Source organism: Malus sylvestris, chromosome 2, assembly GCF_916048215.2.
Source record: "Malus sylvestris chromosome 2, drMalSylv7.2, whole genome shotgun sequence".
Taxonomy (NCBI): domain Eukaryota; kingdom Viridiplantae; phylum Streptophyta; class Magnoliopsida; order Rosales; family Rosaceae; genus Malus; species Malus sylvestris.
Window position 1 is genome coordinate 7,144,474 of NC_062261.1, and position 17,787 is coordinate 7,162,260.

The following is a 17,787-nucleotide window of genomic DNA, read 5'->3' on the forward strand; positions in this document are numbered from 1 at the left end:
TAATGTTAACATGGATGTATTTTATTAATCATACAATCTTATGTTATGGCTTATAACTTAGCTTTGCACTAGTATTTTGGCTTATGTTAACTAGCCATTTTGTAAATTATGGAGATCTATTTTGGCTAATGTTAACTAATGTTAACTAGGATTTTCTAAATTATGGAGATCTTCTTATGTACTTGTATTTGTTGAAGTTGCATGTATTGGGCACTATTATTTTTCTTCTGTTGGGTGATAGAGTTTAAACCAAGCTACATTTGCAAATTAAATCCAATTCTATAGCAGGTAATAGAAACAAAACAATTGTCAATTTTTTTTAAGATTCATAATATACATGGCAAAAATATGCTCCAATTAACCCATATCATGAGATTTGTAGCATTACTCTATTACACAATGACAAAAATTTGTAGTCGTAGTCTAAGCAAACACAAATCTGGTGAACAGTACTGTTTTTCTTATCCTGCTTCTTAGTCCGACATTACACCAAACGCTTCACTAAGTTAGTCAAGCTTAGTCCAGTCTAAGCCAGTCCAGCTTAGTCCCGGCAGCTAGTCCAGTCCGAGACAGTCCGGCGCAACAAACGCACCCTTAGTTCGCTGATCAGATAATTGTAATGAAATCTAGTCTGCAGTTGCATGACTTTACGTTCTTCGAATTCCGACCTACTTGTATCTTCTTTCCAAATTTTAATTTTCCAAGATAACTTTCAGTCAGGGAAACAGAAACGCCCCTGATACAGATTTGCGTTGAAACTGTAGGTTTAAGTAGTCCGTTATTCAGTTGGATGGATAGTATACTTGGGACTTGTTCGAGCTTCTTTATTATGTTTCTTTACTTTTTTATTTTAGGCAAGCGATATTCTATTCTAACCTATCCTTTCCTTTTTTATTTGGAGAAAAACTAACAAAGACCCCTTGTGTTATATATTCCCCTTGAATGTGTTGATAGAAGTGGGAGGTTCTTCACCTAGCTTTCTTCTTGCTGCTCCCTTTCTTCTGGACCCGCGTTTTAGACTTCAAGTCTTTAGCGGAGAGGGTAGCCGAGGCACTCTGCCTTTCGAGCTTCTTTGCCGTCTTCACCGCACTCGCTTTCCCCTTCTCGCGGCCGCCCCTGTGCTCTGGTCTACGCCTCACCTATCAAGTGGCCAATATGCGTATGGTTCAAGCATGTACTTCATCTTCAAATCTCAGCAACCTCCGAACATTCAAACCAGGTAAAAGTAAAAGGGGAATTTTATTTGAACATGTAACCTCTTTTTACACTTAACGATATATCTTTGTGTTCTTGTGCGTTTGTGTGATTCACTGTCGGATTTATGTTGGTTCAAAATTAACCCGATTTTGTGCATCATGAGACCGGCCATATGCATGCTTTGCTCCATATGAATTAAACATTAGGGAATTAATTTTACAGTATGTATTTCCAAAGCATATCCATGTGTATGAATCAAGAGGCCGGCCATATGCATGCTTTGCTCCATATGAATTAAGCATTAACGCAAGTGGATCATTTCGTTTCATTTGGATGCTTCTCTTAATCAAGGAATTACACTCCGACACGTGTTACTCGAACATTTTATGAAAGAAATTATCAAAATTATATAAAGATCAGAAATATAGAGAGTTTGTCATTTAGTGACATGTAAGAAATCAGGAGACTTATTCATTTAGCAACATATGACACTCAAAATCATATTTGGATAACCTTATTTTAATAAAGTCGTTTAATTCAATTAACCAATAAAGTTAAAGAATAAATTTAAAAATAATAAATTATTGATGGGACTATATTTAACCTCTTCGGTTGAAAATGGTATATAACTCTCGTCTATTACTGTTCATTTAAAAGTAATTTATTCCATGACTATAATTATGGACGAGATTATGTTTAAATATTATCATTTATTAAATTTAAGTTTCTCCTTTTTGAATTGCTTCGAATGTGGGTCCAGTTCTGGACCACTTTGTAAGCAAAGTCCCAAGACATGGGTGAAAGAAGTCCATCTAATGACACCAATTGCTCACATTACAAAAGGTTGGAAAAAAAGAAGTCAGCAAGTGGGAGAGTAGTACTCACCACCACCACACAGCTGTATAGGATGGGAATAGGATTGGAAGAAATATCTTCCAAAATATGAATTGTTTATGTAGTTACGTGTAGCATCCATACGAGAGAGGAAGAACATAAGTCTCCTCCCATGTGGTGTGACAAAGTTCTAACGCCAAACAAATCACGGAATCATTGGAGCCAAGTTTTGAGTAGAAATAAAAAAGTGAGTCTCAAGCCAACAAAGCTTTCCGTTTTACAAGGGTCGCGGGATGAATGTGTATTGTACGTAATCTTATTCTTGCTTTGCGAAAAGATTGTTTTTATGACTTGAATCTATGATCCTTTGGTTATAAATGATCTACATTTTTATTGCGTAAAGGTTCGCCCTCAAATAAAATAGAGAGTACCAAAAAAAACAAAGGTGTGAAGAAAACCACTTAACAATCTAAAGTGCTTTTGTTGCAGTATTTCAAGTAACTTTTCTATGTGCAAGATTGGTTGACATACAAACATGGTAGCATGATGATGCACTGTATCATGCTGGTGACATGAGGTGAAAAAGTAGAGCGTCAGTAAAGAAAGATAAATCATTGTTAATGAAATTAAGTTGTAAGGAAAGTTATTCTCACATTAAAAGATTATCAGTATGCCCAAAAATACTTTATAGAAATCACTTTTGAAATGAAGTTATCACACAAAATTTTCTTTTTTAGTTTGATTACATTCACATTTGAAGGTAGCAGGTAGGAAACTGCTTCCTAGGTAGGAAGAAAAGCATGGACTGATATAACGAGAGATTCCATTGTCCATACAATACTGCATATAACAAGAAATGTCCTGGAAGTGGTTCTTTTGACAAATGGGTCATGAGTCACTTAGTTGACTGGGAAACTTTGTTTACGAAAAGTTAGGTTTCATCTAGCCTCTAGGTGTTCAGATGATTACATCAATCTAGGAGATATGTGAAATTTTATCCTTAATCATTTTCTAAGATGAAAGGACATGAATGAAAATTCATATGTTAAATTTTGAATGGTTTATTGATGTTGAGAGTGGATCTTATATTGGGTAAAAAAAGTGATATTGCATGTGTTTATAAGTAATTGAATTACTTCTTATATTAATTGATTTTATGATTGAATCTCAACTTCCCCCATGATATCAAAGTAGATTGTCGCATGCGTGAAGCCCAACGATCATACGTGCTTCCTGTCACCCGATTTGTATTACCCACATGTTACATTTGGAAATTCGCCACGTAAAGAAACTTTTTGAGAATAAATCTCACATGGGGTAACTTACACATTTGGTATGTGTTATAGTAGCCCTAGGATGCTGAACTCTTTCTATATTTTACAGGTACCATATTATACCATTAAAATTTCATGATTGTCCTAGTTTCTAGTTCATTGGCTTCCATCCACAAACAAAACTTTTGTATGGGATAAGGGGTTCTCCTAAGTCACGAGTAACCAAAGTTACCAAAATGAAAGTCTGTGTTCACCAAAAAAAGTAAAAATTTAGAACTCTGTATTCTTTTTCCCCAAATTGAAAGTCTGGATTGTTTTTTCCCCAACTTAAGTCATATTGTCGAACTTTTATATGTAGAATTTTAAGTTCGACTTTTATAAACGACGAATTCTATACTGATCTATTATTATAGTTGGACTATTATGTAACTTAATCTAAACCTCTTATCTCTAGACACACTCCAAAATCTCAAAATTTGGCTTCTACCCCCTTCGGCCCAAAATTTGATTTTAGGTTAAAATTCAAATTGGGTCAAATACAGACCAAATTTTGAGCTTAGGTTAGTGGTGTGGCCCACTTCTGCGAGTGGAGAACCATGCGTTAGAAACACAAACACAGAAACTGATGAGCGCACGCTCCCATACGCGGCCAGCTTCAACAGGAGGTGACCCCGCGCCACGTGGGATGTCGGCCACTTTCTGGCTTGAATATTGAGCCCAACTGATCGTTTGACTAATCCAACGGCAAACATTCACCACATTTAAGTAATATAGATGGTGAAATGAGGAATGGTTAATTCTTTTTGGTATAAGCAAATCATTCCTTGTCAACTTAGATTCGATGTTATACATCAACATACTAAAATTTGTCATAAATAATAACCACACTAGCACACTTGAATTCGATGTGTTTCATATATATTTTGTGTGTTTTATGCATTTTTATCATGTATTTTATAAATATTTTGATGTCGATTTATAGTGTAAAAATATTATTATATAAAAAAAATCCAAACATGTACATTTGATGGCATGCCAGTGGTTAATTTTGATTTCCTGCAGATTTATGGCACTAATTCATATGCTTTTATGTAAAAGGAATTGCATTTCATCAATACGCTTTGCATGAAAGAAAAAAAAAATAATTTGTTCAAGAGAATCATTTTATCATGTAATCGAAAGAAAAAGATGAATAATTGTAGTTGAGTTGTTCCCAACTAATAATAGTGTTATGGGACGATGAATTGACCCATCAAGATCACCAGATCTATGAATATCTGGCTTACAGAAAAAGAACGCGTCGGTAACAGAAAAAACAAACTTTAATCCTTTCACTTTATCACAATTAAATTGAAAGGTTGTAAAGTAAGACGCTGCTTCGTTGGTAGGGACAAAAGCATGATGGCCCATACACCATACCATAATTACAAGGATTCCGTTAGCTTTTTCGTGAACTCATTATTCTTATACGTACCCCACCTTCCATATTTGTAGACAATAAATGCGTTTTGAAGTACTTTTAAAATGATTGAAAAAAAAAAATATTTTTGGAGTTTTAAAAGCAGTAAAAGTGTTTTCTACAAGAATCACTCTATGAAGAATTTTATGTGTTTTTTTTAGAATTTACTAGCACTTTTACTAAAGATTATTTCTAAAAATATTTTCATAAAAAATATTTTCAGTTATTTTAAAAGTACATCTAAACGAGCTCAATTCCTCTGCTTGTCCCATGATTGCGAATCCGGTCTTCCATGCTCAAACTCGTCACATTAAAACAAAGGTAAATAATATGTGGCTCATTTATTCAGCCTATCTATTAATTAATTAAATCCAACCAATAAAAAGAATACAACACAAAGATGTGGCCTTTGAAAAGAGGTAAATGGTTTGGAATTATAAAGTTATTGGTGAAGAAAGGCCATGGGTGATGACAAATATCAATGAACAATAAAATACAGACAAAGGCCATGGTTAGTCGGTCAAAGAAACAAAAAGTTCCAAAAGCATAACAAAACAAATTAATAAGACACATCTTTGTTCAATTAAAGACCACGTGTCAACAAATAATTTTATATTTTTCAATCGTCCGTGTTTATCTTGGAATACCATTACGGTGGATCGTTCCATTAAAAATAGGAAACAGTTGCTTCCAACGAAATTTCCACTTTTTAAGTTAGGGTAATACTTGAAAAATAAAGTTGGTAAACTAATTAATATGTTATTAATAAAAAAATAAGCATAATTAATACTCAAGTAATAACACAATCATTAATTTATACTCTTAAATTAATATCCGCTTTTGTAATGAAGTTCCAAAGAAGTTGCCTGTCTTTCAACCTGACCACATTCACATTGAAAGGTAGCTAGTATCCAGGAAACTGCTTCGTAGGTAGGGAGAAAAGCATGAGGACTAACATGACAAGAGAGAGTCCCACATTCACATTGAAGGTGGTAGGAAACTGCTGCTTCCTACATAGCAAGATAAGTATGCATATATAGCAAGAGCGAAGTCTTGACGCGAATACCAGTCCAGAATCCACAATCAATCCTTTGAAAGGTTCTTTAGCTTACCTGGATCTCTCCAATGAATAATCAACTTGTCCCCTCCTCCTCTTCTTCTTCTTCTTCCTTTTGTATCGATGGTACTCCTTCGTGGAGATATGATGTCTTTTTAAGCTTTAGAGGAGAGGATACACGCACCACTTTTACAGATCATTTATACAAGGCGTTGGTCGACAAGGGAATCCACACCTTCATTGATCGCCAACTTGTAAGAGGAGAAGAAATATCACCAGCGCTCCTCCAAGCAATTGAAGAGTCAAGAATTTCTCTCGTCATATTCTCTAAAACCTATGCAGCTTCAAGGTGGTGCTTGGACGAGCTCGTCAAGATTTTTCAATGTAGACAATCAAAGCAACAAATAGTTTTGCCAGTTTTTTACAAGGTGGATCCGTCCCATGTACGAAATCAAACGAGTAGTTTCGGTGACGAGTTCAAAACACTTGAGTGCAAATTCGAGGACAATAAGGAGAAGATCGTCGCATGGAGGAGTGCTCTTAGAGAAGCAGCAAATTTGTCAGGACATACTGTCAAGGAAGGAGAGTACGTACCTTTCTTCCCCTTACCGTGTATTTATATAATTAGTTTCCTGGAATAATGTCATCAGTATAGTTAATTACTACTGCATTTTGGATAGAAACATAGAAATATATTCAAGTACACTTTTTTATTAATATCGTGTAATTTTCCTGTCTATTTGTTTTTACATTCTTTTCTACATTTTTCTGAAATATAGCCAAAAAAAAAAGTTCAGTGATTAATTGTGTGATTTGTTTTTAACTGCTAGCTATGAAGCTACGTTAATCAGCAACATTGTTAAGGATATCTTACTCATAGTACTTGATGGTACGTATTTGGATGAGCCCAAATACCAAGTTGGAATACAATCTTGCGTACAAAAGGTGAAAGATCTTTTAGGTGTCGATGGAAATGGTCGTCGTGTGGTTGGGATATGGGGGACATCTGGAATAGGCAAGACAACAATCGCAAAAGCTGTTTATAATGCAATTGCTCATAAGTTTCAAGGTAGTTGTTTCCTGGGAGATGTTAGAGAATCATCGACATCACGTGAAGGCCTAATCCAACTACAAAAGACTTTTCTATCTACAATTCTACGTGGCACAGAGTGGGAAATTGTCAATGTTCATCGGAGAATCAACCTTATTAAGAATCGGTTGAGGCAAAAGAAGATTCTCTTAATTCTTGATGATGTGGATCAATTGGAGCAGATAAAAAACTGGGTTGATGTCGATTGTTTCGGTGAGGGTAGCAGAGTGATCATAACCACAAAAGATAGAAGTTTGCTAGATTTTTATGGAGGTCAGTGGATATATGAAGTCAAAAAGTTAGAAGACAACAAAGCACTTGAGCTTTTTAGTTTGAATGCCTTCGAAAGCAATAGACCTCCAGATGCTTATTGGAGCCTCGCACGACGGGCAATAGCCTATGCTCAAGGCCTTCCGTTGGCTCTTAATGTTATAGGTTCTCATTTGCGTAATAAATGTATAGATCGTTGGCAAGCTATATTGGATGGTTACAATTCTTACAATGGAGAACCTTATACTATTATTGAAAAAATACTTCGAAAAACTTATGATGCCTGGGATTATTGGCTGCAACAAGTTTTCCTAGACATTGCATGTTTCTTTAATGGTAAAAATGAAGACTACGTGTTACAAATATTAAGAAGTTCAACTCTCAATGTACGTCAAGATTGTATTAAAGTACTCGTTGAAAAAGCCATTATAACTATTGAAGATAATCGGATTTTGATGCATGACTTGCTACAAAAAATGGGTAAGCAAATAGTTTACGAAGAATCGCCCATTGAACCAGGCAAGCGAAGCAGGTTGTGGTTTTATGAAGATGTGTACGATGTTCTAACTCAAAACCAAGTAAGTAGAATATATGTTCTTGCATTTGATTTGGCATGATATTGAACAGAGAACACAAAATTTTTAAAACAGGGGTTGTGTTATGTTTGTTAATTAAACATGGTTTGTTAACAATATTTCATTATTTTTTTCCATCTTAGGGAACAGATAAAATTAGAAGTATTGTGGTGGAGCTGCTTAAATCAGATGTGAATGTGATACCCTTGAATCCAAAAAGCTTCTCGAGTATGGTAAAACTTGAAATTTTTATAAACCGTAATGCACATTTTTCTGGACGCGTTGATGATTTGCCCAACAGTTTAAGATGGATTGAGTTGGGTGGACGATCCATTGTTGATATTAAGCATCCAGTTGTGCTCAATTTGTCGTCCAATTTTCATCCAAGAAATCTTGTTTGTTTTGATGTGCCACACAGTGGTATAAGACAACTGAAGAAATTTAAGGTACATACTTTAAATTATTTTGAATCATATTATTATTTAAACATATATTTTATCTCCCAAAGAAATACTCAAGTGTTTTATTATATTCTTTTTAAAGCATGTGAACTTTTGTTTTGTTTTTGTTTTTGGTTTTATAGGATTTTGCAAAGCTTACACGGATGAATTTAAGTGGTTGCGAATTTTTGGAAAAAATTCCTGACTTATCGGAAGCACAAACATAAGGGTGTTGAATCTAATTGGCTGCACAAGTTTGGTCGAGGTTGATGATTCAGTTGGATTCCTCGATAAACTTGAAATATTGAATCTTTATGGGTGCTCTAAGCTTACGAGGTTTGCAACAAGACTTGGATTGAGATCCCTTGAACAACTTGATCTCGAAGGTTGCACAAGGCTGGAGAGATTTCCAGAAATAGAGAAGGACAAGATGAAATCTCTGTTGCATCTGAACATAGGAAAAAGTGGCATAAGAGAATTGCCTTCATCAATTGTGTATCTTACTGGGCTTAAGTATTTGCAAGCAGATGGTTGTGATGAGTTGCAAAATGTCCCCGACTTATCCGGATTCCTTGATAAACTTATAGTATTGAATCTTAGTGGGTGCTCTAAGCTTACGAGGTTTGCAACAAGACTTGGATTGAGATCCCTTCAAACACTTTTGCTCCATGGTTGCACAAGGCTGGAGAGATTTCCAGAAATAGAGAAGGACAAGATGAAATCTCTGACGCAATTGTGGATAGGAAAAAGTGGCATAAGAGAATTGTCTTCATCAATTGCGTATCTTACTGGGCTTACGCACTTGATTGCAAATGGTTGTGAGTTGCAAAATGTCCCCGACTTATCCGGAAACCCAAACATAAGGTGGTTGGATCTAAGTGACTGCACAAGTTTGGTCGAGGTTCATGATTCAATTGGATTCCTTGATAAACTTCAAATTTCTCTCCCTCTCAGAGGTTGCAGAAGGCTCGAGAGTTTCCTAGAAATAGTGGGAAAGAAGGCTCGGAGGTTACAGCTGTCTCTTAATCTTTCAGGATGCAAATTATCAGAAAGTGATTTCCTTGTGCCTCTTGATTGCTGGTCCGAATTAAGAGAACTTAATCTGTCGAGAAACAATTTTGTTAGCCTTCCGGATTGTATTAGCGAAGCTGTCAACTTGGAGACACTTTACTTGAGGGATTGCAAGTCGCTTCGGGAAATTCCAGTCCTTCCACCAAAAACTAGAATCGTTACATCTGGATGATTGCACATCATTGGAGAAAATTCCAAAACTGCCCCCAAGGCTTAAGGTGCTTACCTTGTGTAACTGCTCTGGACTAAGTGGTGATGAGGTGGCAAAGTTGTTAGTGGCAAAGTCGGAAAACAACTTGTTGAATGAGGTTTTTTTTTTTTTTATTTATTTTTTCTCTTCTTTTTATTTTTTTATTTTTTTATTTTTCTCTTTTTATTTTTTATTTTTTATTTTTTATTTTTTATTTCTCTTTTTATTTTTTATTTTTTATTTCTCTTTTTATTTTTTTTATTTTTTTATTTTTATTATTTTTTTTATTTTTTTAATTTTTATTATATATTTTATTTTATTTTTATTTTTATTTTTTTTATCATTGAAACGAAATTAACCGAGTAACCGAGCAGCACATAACAATAAAAGCATCCCAATCTCAGATCCAAATTCATTCAAACGACTATCAATGTTTGGTTCCTTTCTCCGCCTGCCTTTCCTTAGCCTTTTGAATCTTCAAAACCTTCTTCACGATCTTTTGCTCTTCGACCAAGAAAGCTCGAATGATCCTCTCCCTAACTGCACCTCCAGACAATACACCACCATAGGCCCGGTTCACAGTCCTGCGGTTCCTAGATAATCTAGACCTCTTGTACTCAGCAGGTCTCAAGTGAGGAATCCCTTGGATTCTCTTGCCAGTAACAGGGCATTTGGGACCGCTGGCTCTCTTCTTGGTGGTCTGATAGATCAATTTCCCCCCGGGAGTTTTGACGATGCGGTGCTGGTTGGACTTGGTGGCGTAGCTGTGACGCTTCCGGTACATGAGCCGCTGCACCATTTTTGGAATGCTCGTTTAGCTCGGCTGCCCCTCTCTCTCTGTCAGTGCGATCGACTGCAACAATGCTCGTTTCTCTTCTTCTTAATTTATGTTCAAATGAAAATTAATTTTGTTGATACTTGAAAGAGAGATCATATCACAAATGTTTGTAATTTGTTAACTATATATATCTACTATTGCAGGAAATATATCATAGCCCTAAATTGAATATTATTTACCCAGCCAATGAAGTTCTAAAGTTGTTCAACTATAACTCTAACAATCCCACAACCATTCAACCTGAATGGGAAGAATGGGAAGTATATGACAGTGAATTTCGTTTTGAAATTCCTCTAAAATTTCAAGTGGGGGAGACGTTAACTGGATTGTTGGCTGTATCTTTTGTTCTTGAACCATCGACTTCTTGTTCTTATCATAAATCTGGTCCTTATTGTGAAATGGATATTGTAATCAAGGAAGAAAATATCGATGATATCGGAAATATCGGTAGTCCGAAAACACGGAAATATCGATGGTAATATCGGTAAAATATCGATATCGATAAAAATTACATGGAAACCACGGAAATTGTAAGAAAAACTTGGAAATTTTTATTGAAACTTTGCAGGATGTTTATTTAGTCAATTATCTATTAGTTTATCACAAAAAATTGGAAGGAAATGCATTGCATGATGGATTTAACTGATTTAAGTTAATTATATAGCAAGCTGGCAAACATTGTAAGTGTAGAAAATATGTAGTAATTAATAAAATAAGTTTAAACACACCATAATCATTTATATATAATGAATTAGTACAATATTTTACACTTTATACATTGTATGGTAAGATACATGAGTGACTTAGCATCACATAGAATGAACGTGGTGAGTAGTTCAAAAGTAGATACTTGAAAAGAAATTAATCAAATTTTAGTATGATGTAATTATTTGGACTTGATTTAAAATAGAAATTTATCATATATAATATATGTAACTGAAAAAAAAATAATCAAATTTTAATATGATGTAATTATTTGGATTTGATTTAAAATAGAAATTTATCATATATAATATATGTAACTGAAAAAAAAATAATCAAATTTTAATATGATGTAATTATTTGGACTTGATTTAAAATAGAAATTTATCATATAGAATATATGTAACTGAAAAAAAAATTAATCAAATTTTAATATGATGTAATTATTTGGACTTGATTTCTCTTTATACATATATTCTTCTTCCTATTTTCTAGTATTTCAGTTTAGTAAGTAATTTTAAATTTCGGAGACGAAATTCTTTTAAGAGGGGTAGATTGTTACACCCACCCCCAATTTAAATTGTATTTTCATTTATCTTACTTTTAAAATTATTTTTTGATCTTAATAGGTGTGCCCATGGCCCACCTTGCTTTTGTGTCACCGTCTCTCTTTTCTCTCAGATCTCTCTTTTCCCTCACTCTCTCATCTCTACCGTGCTCTCTCTCTGCACTCTCTCTGCACTCTCTGCACTCTCTCCTTCTCCCCGTGAACCAACCCACACGCCACACCCTCACTTTCACACCACTTAAACGGCGACACCCCCTCATCGCTCTCTGCACTCTCTCCTTCTCCCCGTGAACAACCCTCATTCTCCCTCTTCGCCCTCTCTGCACTCTCTGCACTCTCTGCACTCTCTCCTTCTCCCCGTGAACAACCCACACCCTCACTTCCACACCACATCAACGGCGACACCACCTCATCGCCATCTCCGTCTCTACGTCTCTGTCTATGCCTCGGTCTCTCCGTCTCCGTCTCTCCCTCAGTCTCTCCGTCTTCGTCTCTGCCTCGGTCTCTCCGTCTCCGTCTCTCCCTCGGTCTCTCCGTCTCCATCTCTGCCTCCGTCTCTCCGTCTCCGTCTCTCCCTCGGTCTCTCCGTCTTCGTCTCTCCCGCGATCTGGATCATTCTTCTTCGATCTGGTTTCTGGATCCTTCTTCTTCGATCGGGTTTCTGGATCCATCTTCTTCGATATGGTTTCTGGATCCCTTTCTCACCTCTGCCGGCGGCGACGGCGACGACGACGACAAATATCGCGATAATATCGCTAATATCGGTAATATCGCGATATTAGCGATATTATCGCGATATTTTATTTTTACTAAAAAAAATATCGCCGGGTCAAAAAAACGATATTATCGGCGAAATATCGCCGATAATATCGATTTTTAAATCCTTGATTGTAATCAACGGAACGAGTTCCTACCCCAATGCTTTTTATCATGATATTAAGGACCTAAAGGCAACTCATGTGAGTGTTACGACATCGAGGTTATGGAAGGAGGAGCTGCAGGGAGATATTTTTCAAGTTGGAATTCGTATGTGCAAAGAGCGTCCCATTAAACGCTGCGGCGTGCACTTCCTATTGCGCAACCAAAACAGTAGATCCTCACGAGGATGAGGAGGATGAGGAGCAAGAGCAAGAGCAACCGTCCGACTCAAATGTTCCTTTTGATATTGAGGAGGATGAGGAGCAGCTTCACTTGCCTCTGAGACCACCGAGCAGTCTTGGGAAGAGGCCTCGTCCACGTGGATCCTCAGATATCGTCGATGACGCATATGATCAGCAACAGCAATGGCTTTCCTCATCTTCGGAGCCAGCAGATGATCATCCAAAACGCAGGCAGATTGATCCCAATGTTCCTTTTGATATTGAGGAGGATGAGAAGCAAGAGCAACCGACCGCTTCAGATGATCCGCAATTTCTGATTTCTTAGGAGTTTGGGTACGTACATATTGGTTTGCACTTTACTAATCTCTAAAACTAAGAGACGGTTTGATGACCATTTCTGTTTGCAAACCGAAAACTCGTTTGTTCTATTATCTTGCGTTTGCCTTTCTGTCTTCTTTTTATATATATAAACTACATATTAATAGAACATTCATTGTTAACCAAACCCTCACCTACTTGTGATTTCAAACAATCAAAATTTTGCTGTATTTTTTTTAAACCTCACCTACATGTGATTCAAACAAATCTCTAATTAAAAATAAATAAATTAAAGCTCTCTCCCCACTCCAACATTCTCTCTCTCTTCCTCTCTCCTACTTTAAAAACAAAAATAAAAAGTTTTCATGCACACTTTGTGTGTGGTTATATGCTATAGTATACAACAACAACAACAAAGCTTTTTCCCACTAAGTGTAGTATATGATAAAAAAAATTAGTAACTAAAACTCAATTGGTAACAACTAGCGACTGTTAACAAAAATCTACTAATCACAACTTCAAATCAAAGACTTCTTCCATTCTATCATTTACACTTGCTTTTCTCTTACCTAAAATCTAAAAATATCATCAATAAAAAACGGAAATATCATAAGGCTGATGAAATCAATGGAAAGTTGTTTCTACAAGATAAAGTCGTCTACAAATCAACTCAAAGTTGATATCAATAGAAATCTACCGAGCTAAAAGCTGGTTTGTACATTATTATGAAAAAGCATGAACAACGGACTTCCAAACAACCATGTAGGAACTTCCAATTAAGTCCTCAAATGCCAGCAATGGAGAAAAGCTTCTCCAACATTTGCTCCTCAGTAATATAATATTAGCCTTCAATCTGCAGAAACCACATTTGCATCCTAAAGATATATGTGACTGTGAGTCAGTAAGCCACAGCCCTCGACTAACAAAACCAAATTCTAATTAGTTCAAACAAACAACAAATGTCGTACCCAGTGCACAAGGCTCCCGCTTTACGCAGGGTCTGGGAGAGGTGAATGTCGGCTAGCCTTACCCCCATTTATGGAGAGGCTGCTCCCAAGTCTCGAACCCGAGACTTACCGCTCATGGGCGAAGGCACTTGCCATCGCACCAAGTGCGACCTCTAGTTCAAACAAACAACAATGGAAGGAAAACATACTTCATATTCATATACCACAGAAGTAGACAGAGTAGATAAAACCTATAAAGAACTATTCGTTTCACCCCAATTCATCTACCTCCAACATAAATTATTTACTTTGTAAACTATTTCATATTTGTTTCCCTTCTTTCACTCACCTTGACCCGCCATCATACTCTATGAGTTTGACTGCAGTGCTCAAACAACACCTATACGACTCAACTCTTCTACGTGAACTAACTTGAAAAATGTTACCATGAGAATCGGAAGAGAACATCTGCACTAGTAGTTAAACACATACAACCTTTGCATACCTCAGTTTACTTTTAACTTTGAACCGACATCGAAGGATAACGTTGAATCAATAGGATCATTGCCTCCTCAGCAATCTGTTGATAAATGAGAACAAAAACGAATAGGATTATACACTGAAGGGTTAATGTTCTAGAAATCACAAAAACATGGAAACCACAACAGTCGAGCATCCAAAAGAAAGGCATGATGTGTACTTTTTCAGTTAATCCAGGCCTTTTTCAGATACGCGAATGAAAGAAGTAATATGAATTCAACATTAATTACCTAAAAACTTGGTTTTATTCAGATATATAAACCTACAAGGAGAAACGGGATTATAAGTACAAATTTCTACAAGGTGATCAAAGAACTACATCATTTGGATGAACATGTAAAGCAACTACTCCTCCTATGTTCCTGTCTTTATTAATCAAGTATCCACACAGAGACGGTAGAATTGTAGGACTACTGTTTAATCACGAGTCGGGGATCACAATTATCTAAAGTGAGAAAACTCCTTCACATACACATTAAAATACAATTAACTGAATAGCCATGGCATTAAAATCAATCATTCACTTCCTAATTTATAAGTAGCAACAAGAGCATCTCTCTCTTAAATTCCCTCGCTATCTCCACCAGTTGTTGATTTTGTGAACAATAAAGGACCCATAAAAGGCAAAAGGCAAGACACCGTAGGCTGCAACTTTAACCCAAACTCCATCCCAGAAAATCTAACCAAACTTAGAGAAAAAATAAAAAAATAAAACGAACTGAAACGAGGCAATTTGTGAGTTTCTAGGGTTCTATACGATGCGAAACTTAAAACGAAACTTAGAGAATTTAGATTTGTGACTTACGTATTAACAACCAGAAATTGCAGCCTCAAAATTATGAAATCGTAGCCTCCAATATTCAAAATCGCAGCCTCAAATCTCTGAAATCATAGAAATACAAATTATTCATGAATCAATCCAATCAGTTCTTCGAAAACGAAATAAAAAACAAATTCAGAAAAATGAAAGAAAAAAAAAAGCGAATCGAAACAATTCAATCCAATCATAAGAAACGATTCAAAATTACCTCGGATCTCAACAGACTAAAGAGTCCTCTGCAGATCGAATTCGCAATGGACTAGCGGGAAACGAGTCGAAATTGTATTGAAAGTAGAACATCTCTGAAATCGTAGCTTCAAAATCGACGGAAAAGCCATGGGAGAGAGCTCGACAAGTTGGACGGAGAGAGCTCGACGAGTTGGAGGGAGAGCATCTCTCTCGACGAGCTGGAGAATTTGTTGTTGGAAAATATAGGGAAGGTAGACAAGTTCTAGAGAAATGTGAAAGAGAGAAATGGAAACAAGTTTAAAAATTTAGAAATACGTTAGCTTCATGAGGGTATTCAATTGAGAATTTGAGAGATTTTAATGGATTTATAAATCTATGGATTTTTATGGAGTTTAATTGATTTGTAGAGATTCTATGGAAAATTTTGATTCAATTCCCTCGAAATCTCTTGGGAGGAGGTGAGATTTGTAGATGCTCAAAATACACTACGAAATCTTTTCAATTCCCTCTAATTCCTCAACTTTCTCAAATTCTTTAAAATCAAATTCTAATTGAATACACCTGGAATGTTATAAACTTCTTTAAAATTTTAATTGAATACACCCGGATTTCTAAGGATTTTCATAAACTATCTTAAAATTCTGATTGAATACACATTGAATTTAAGAGAATCACTTAAATTCCTGATTGAATGCCCCTAGATTCATTAAAAGAATTAAAATCCCTCAAAATCCTAATTGAATACACCCCCTTAATGTGGGTGGGTGAAGGAAAAAATGAAAACGTAAAAATTTCGTTTATTCAAAATTACATTAGTGTCATGATTTTATTTTGTGATAAAAAATTACATTATGTTTTTTCTTTCTTTAGGGGAAGAGATTTTGTAAACATGTAATTCAGATAAGACTATATACTTTTTGGGAGAGATTATGTCATCTCCAACTGAAGGGTCCAAAGGGTCAGATGGTAGAAAATAACCCTAAAACCGTCTCTAACTGAGAGATAGGTCAGAGGGCTCGGGAATCTCGGAGGGCCCCACATAATTTCAAAGGGCCAAAGGGCTAGCTATTTTTTTTATTTTATTGACACGCCCCGACCCTGATATTCCCCGAATACCAGGACCGACACTTGCTGGCCGACACCCGGGGGTGACGAAAGCCATTAATTGATACAAAAGCTAAGAATAATAAATAAATAAAGGTTAGAAATTTGAAATACAATGAGTTAACAGTTTTAGGAACGTACTCAGAGCATACAACTAAACCTAATCACTAAGAAGAATTAAGATAAAATTTAATAAATAAAGGAGTGAGTCCTACATTTGGGAGGATCCGAAGATGCTGATGCGGAAGTGCCTTCACGCCGGGATTAGGTGCCTTGATTCTAAGTCTTGAATGGGGGCGCAAAACAAAGGTGAGTGGACCAAGTTTATATATACAATAATAATAAAACAGTTATCAAGATACTAACCCCCAAAGTTTATATAAATGAAAACCACTAGTATAATAAGTGATGGATTTAATAAAAATCCTAGCATGTCAAAGTATCTCAAAAAGCCATATCGCGGAATAACATCGCGGAAATCAAAACAGTAAACATCATAAATCGTCTCGTAAGCGCGATGTGCTGCTAGTAAGATCACAGAATAAATATAACTCCCGGCCCAATGCCTGCACCTAAGTCTCTGCGCCTGTAGCCAGAGATAACTACCACCCGGCCCAATGCCTCTTCATGTCCCTCAGCCCGTAGCTAGGGATTATTTCTCCCGGCCTAAATGCCAACACCAGATCCTCGTCCCAGGCGGCATAGTGTCCATTAGGTACGCACAAAATGTTACGCCTCTCGTAAATACCACTTCATAGCGTAGGTTACGGATCATCGTCTACACTATAAATAGGGGTTCAAAATATGTTCTAACATCCTATCGTCATCTGTCAGATAGTCTACCAGTTCATGGTTTTTATAGAAAATACTATATATTAAAATATAGCTCAAAATAGGCCAACAATTAATTCCTCACCAAAAACATGAGACGATAATCAATATATTAAAACAACAGGCTTCACATAAATCATATCATAAATTCGTAGGCATGCTAATCATTTATGCAATTAAACTATAAAATCATGTAATTTTAGAAGGGATCCACTCACAGTACTTAGTTGCCAAAAGCTGCGCCACTAGCGAAGACGGAAACGTCACAATAATTTCCCCTAAGCACAAGAATGTAATAATTAAATAAAAGGATTTTCTAAAAGATTGGGTTTGAATTAAATTAAAATAGGGGATTTGGGATTGGGTGAGTTTA

General features: G+C 36.0%; 3 protein-coding genes and 1 pseudogene across 36 annotated transcripts in view; 1 reads left to right on the plus strand and 3 right to left on the minus strand.

Moving 5' to 3' along the window:
• Window positions 1-17,787, plus strand: part of LOC126607462 (disease resistance protein RPV1-like) — a 147,080-nt gene that overhangs the window by 46,246 nt on the left and 83,047 nt on the right. For 16 of the 23 annotated variants that reach the window (XR_007617672.1, XR_007617671.1, XM_050275247.1 and 13 more), the window contains exon 2: window positions 6,652-7,184. Coding sequence is in view for 20 of the 23 variants with exons in the window: in XM_050275247.1 (XP_050131204.1) it covers window positions 6,652-7,184 (533 nt within the window). In the remaining 3 variants the exon portion in view is untranslated. Of the gene's footprint in view, window positions 1-5,675; window positions 6,408-6,651; window positions 7,347-8,532; window positions 8,818-17,787 lie in introns of those variants that run through there. The other 7 variants (XM_050275163.1, XM_050275072.1, XM_050275071.1 and 4 more) reach the window with 7 other exon arrangements.
• The window catches only part of LOC126607681 (uncharacterized), an 88,150-nt gene that overhangs the window by 13,315 nt on the left and 57,048 nt on the right, over window positions 1-17,787 (minus strand). For 4 of the 12 annotated variants that reach the window (XM_050275426.1, XM_050275404.1, XM_050275436.1 and 1 more), the window contains one exon: window positions 14,280-14,510. The gene's annotated coding sequence lies outside the window, so the exon portion shown is untranslated. Of the gene's footprint in view, window positions 1-14,279; window positions 14,511-14,700; window positions 14,733-15,275; window positions 15,353-15,498; window positions 15,806-17,787 lie in introns of those variants that run through there. The other 8 variants (XM_050275464.1, XM_050275443.1, XM_050275419.1 and 5 more) reach the window with 8 other exon arrangements.
• LOC126607617 (uncharacterized) overlaps window positions 1-17,787 on the minus strand; it is a 90,433-nt pseudogene that overhangs the window by 11,584 nt on the left and 61,062 nt on the right.
• Window positions 9,867-10,313, minus strand: LOC126607771 (60S ribosomal protein L34-like). Its single transcript, XM_050275491.1, has one exon. It carries the CDS (start codon window positions 10,254-10,256, stop codon window positions 9,885-9,887), a length of 372 nt encoding a protein of 123 aa, XP_050131448.1. The 5' UTR covers window positions 10,257-10,313; the 3' UTR covers window positions 9,867-9,884.

Coding starts and splice junctions, on each gene's coding strand:
- LOC126607771 (XM_050275491.1), bottom strand. CDS start 10,256: ATGGTGCAGCGGCTCATGTACCGGAAGCGTCACAGCTACGCCACCAAG.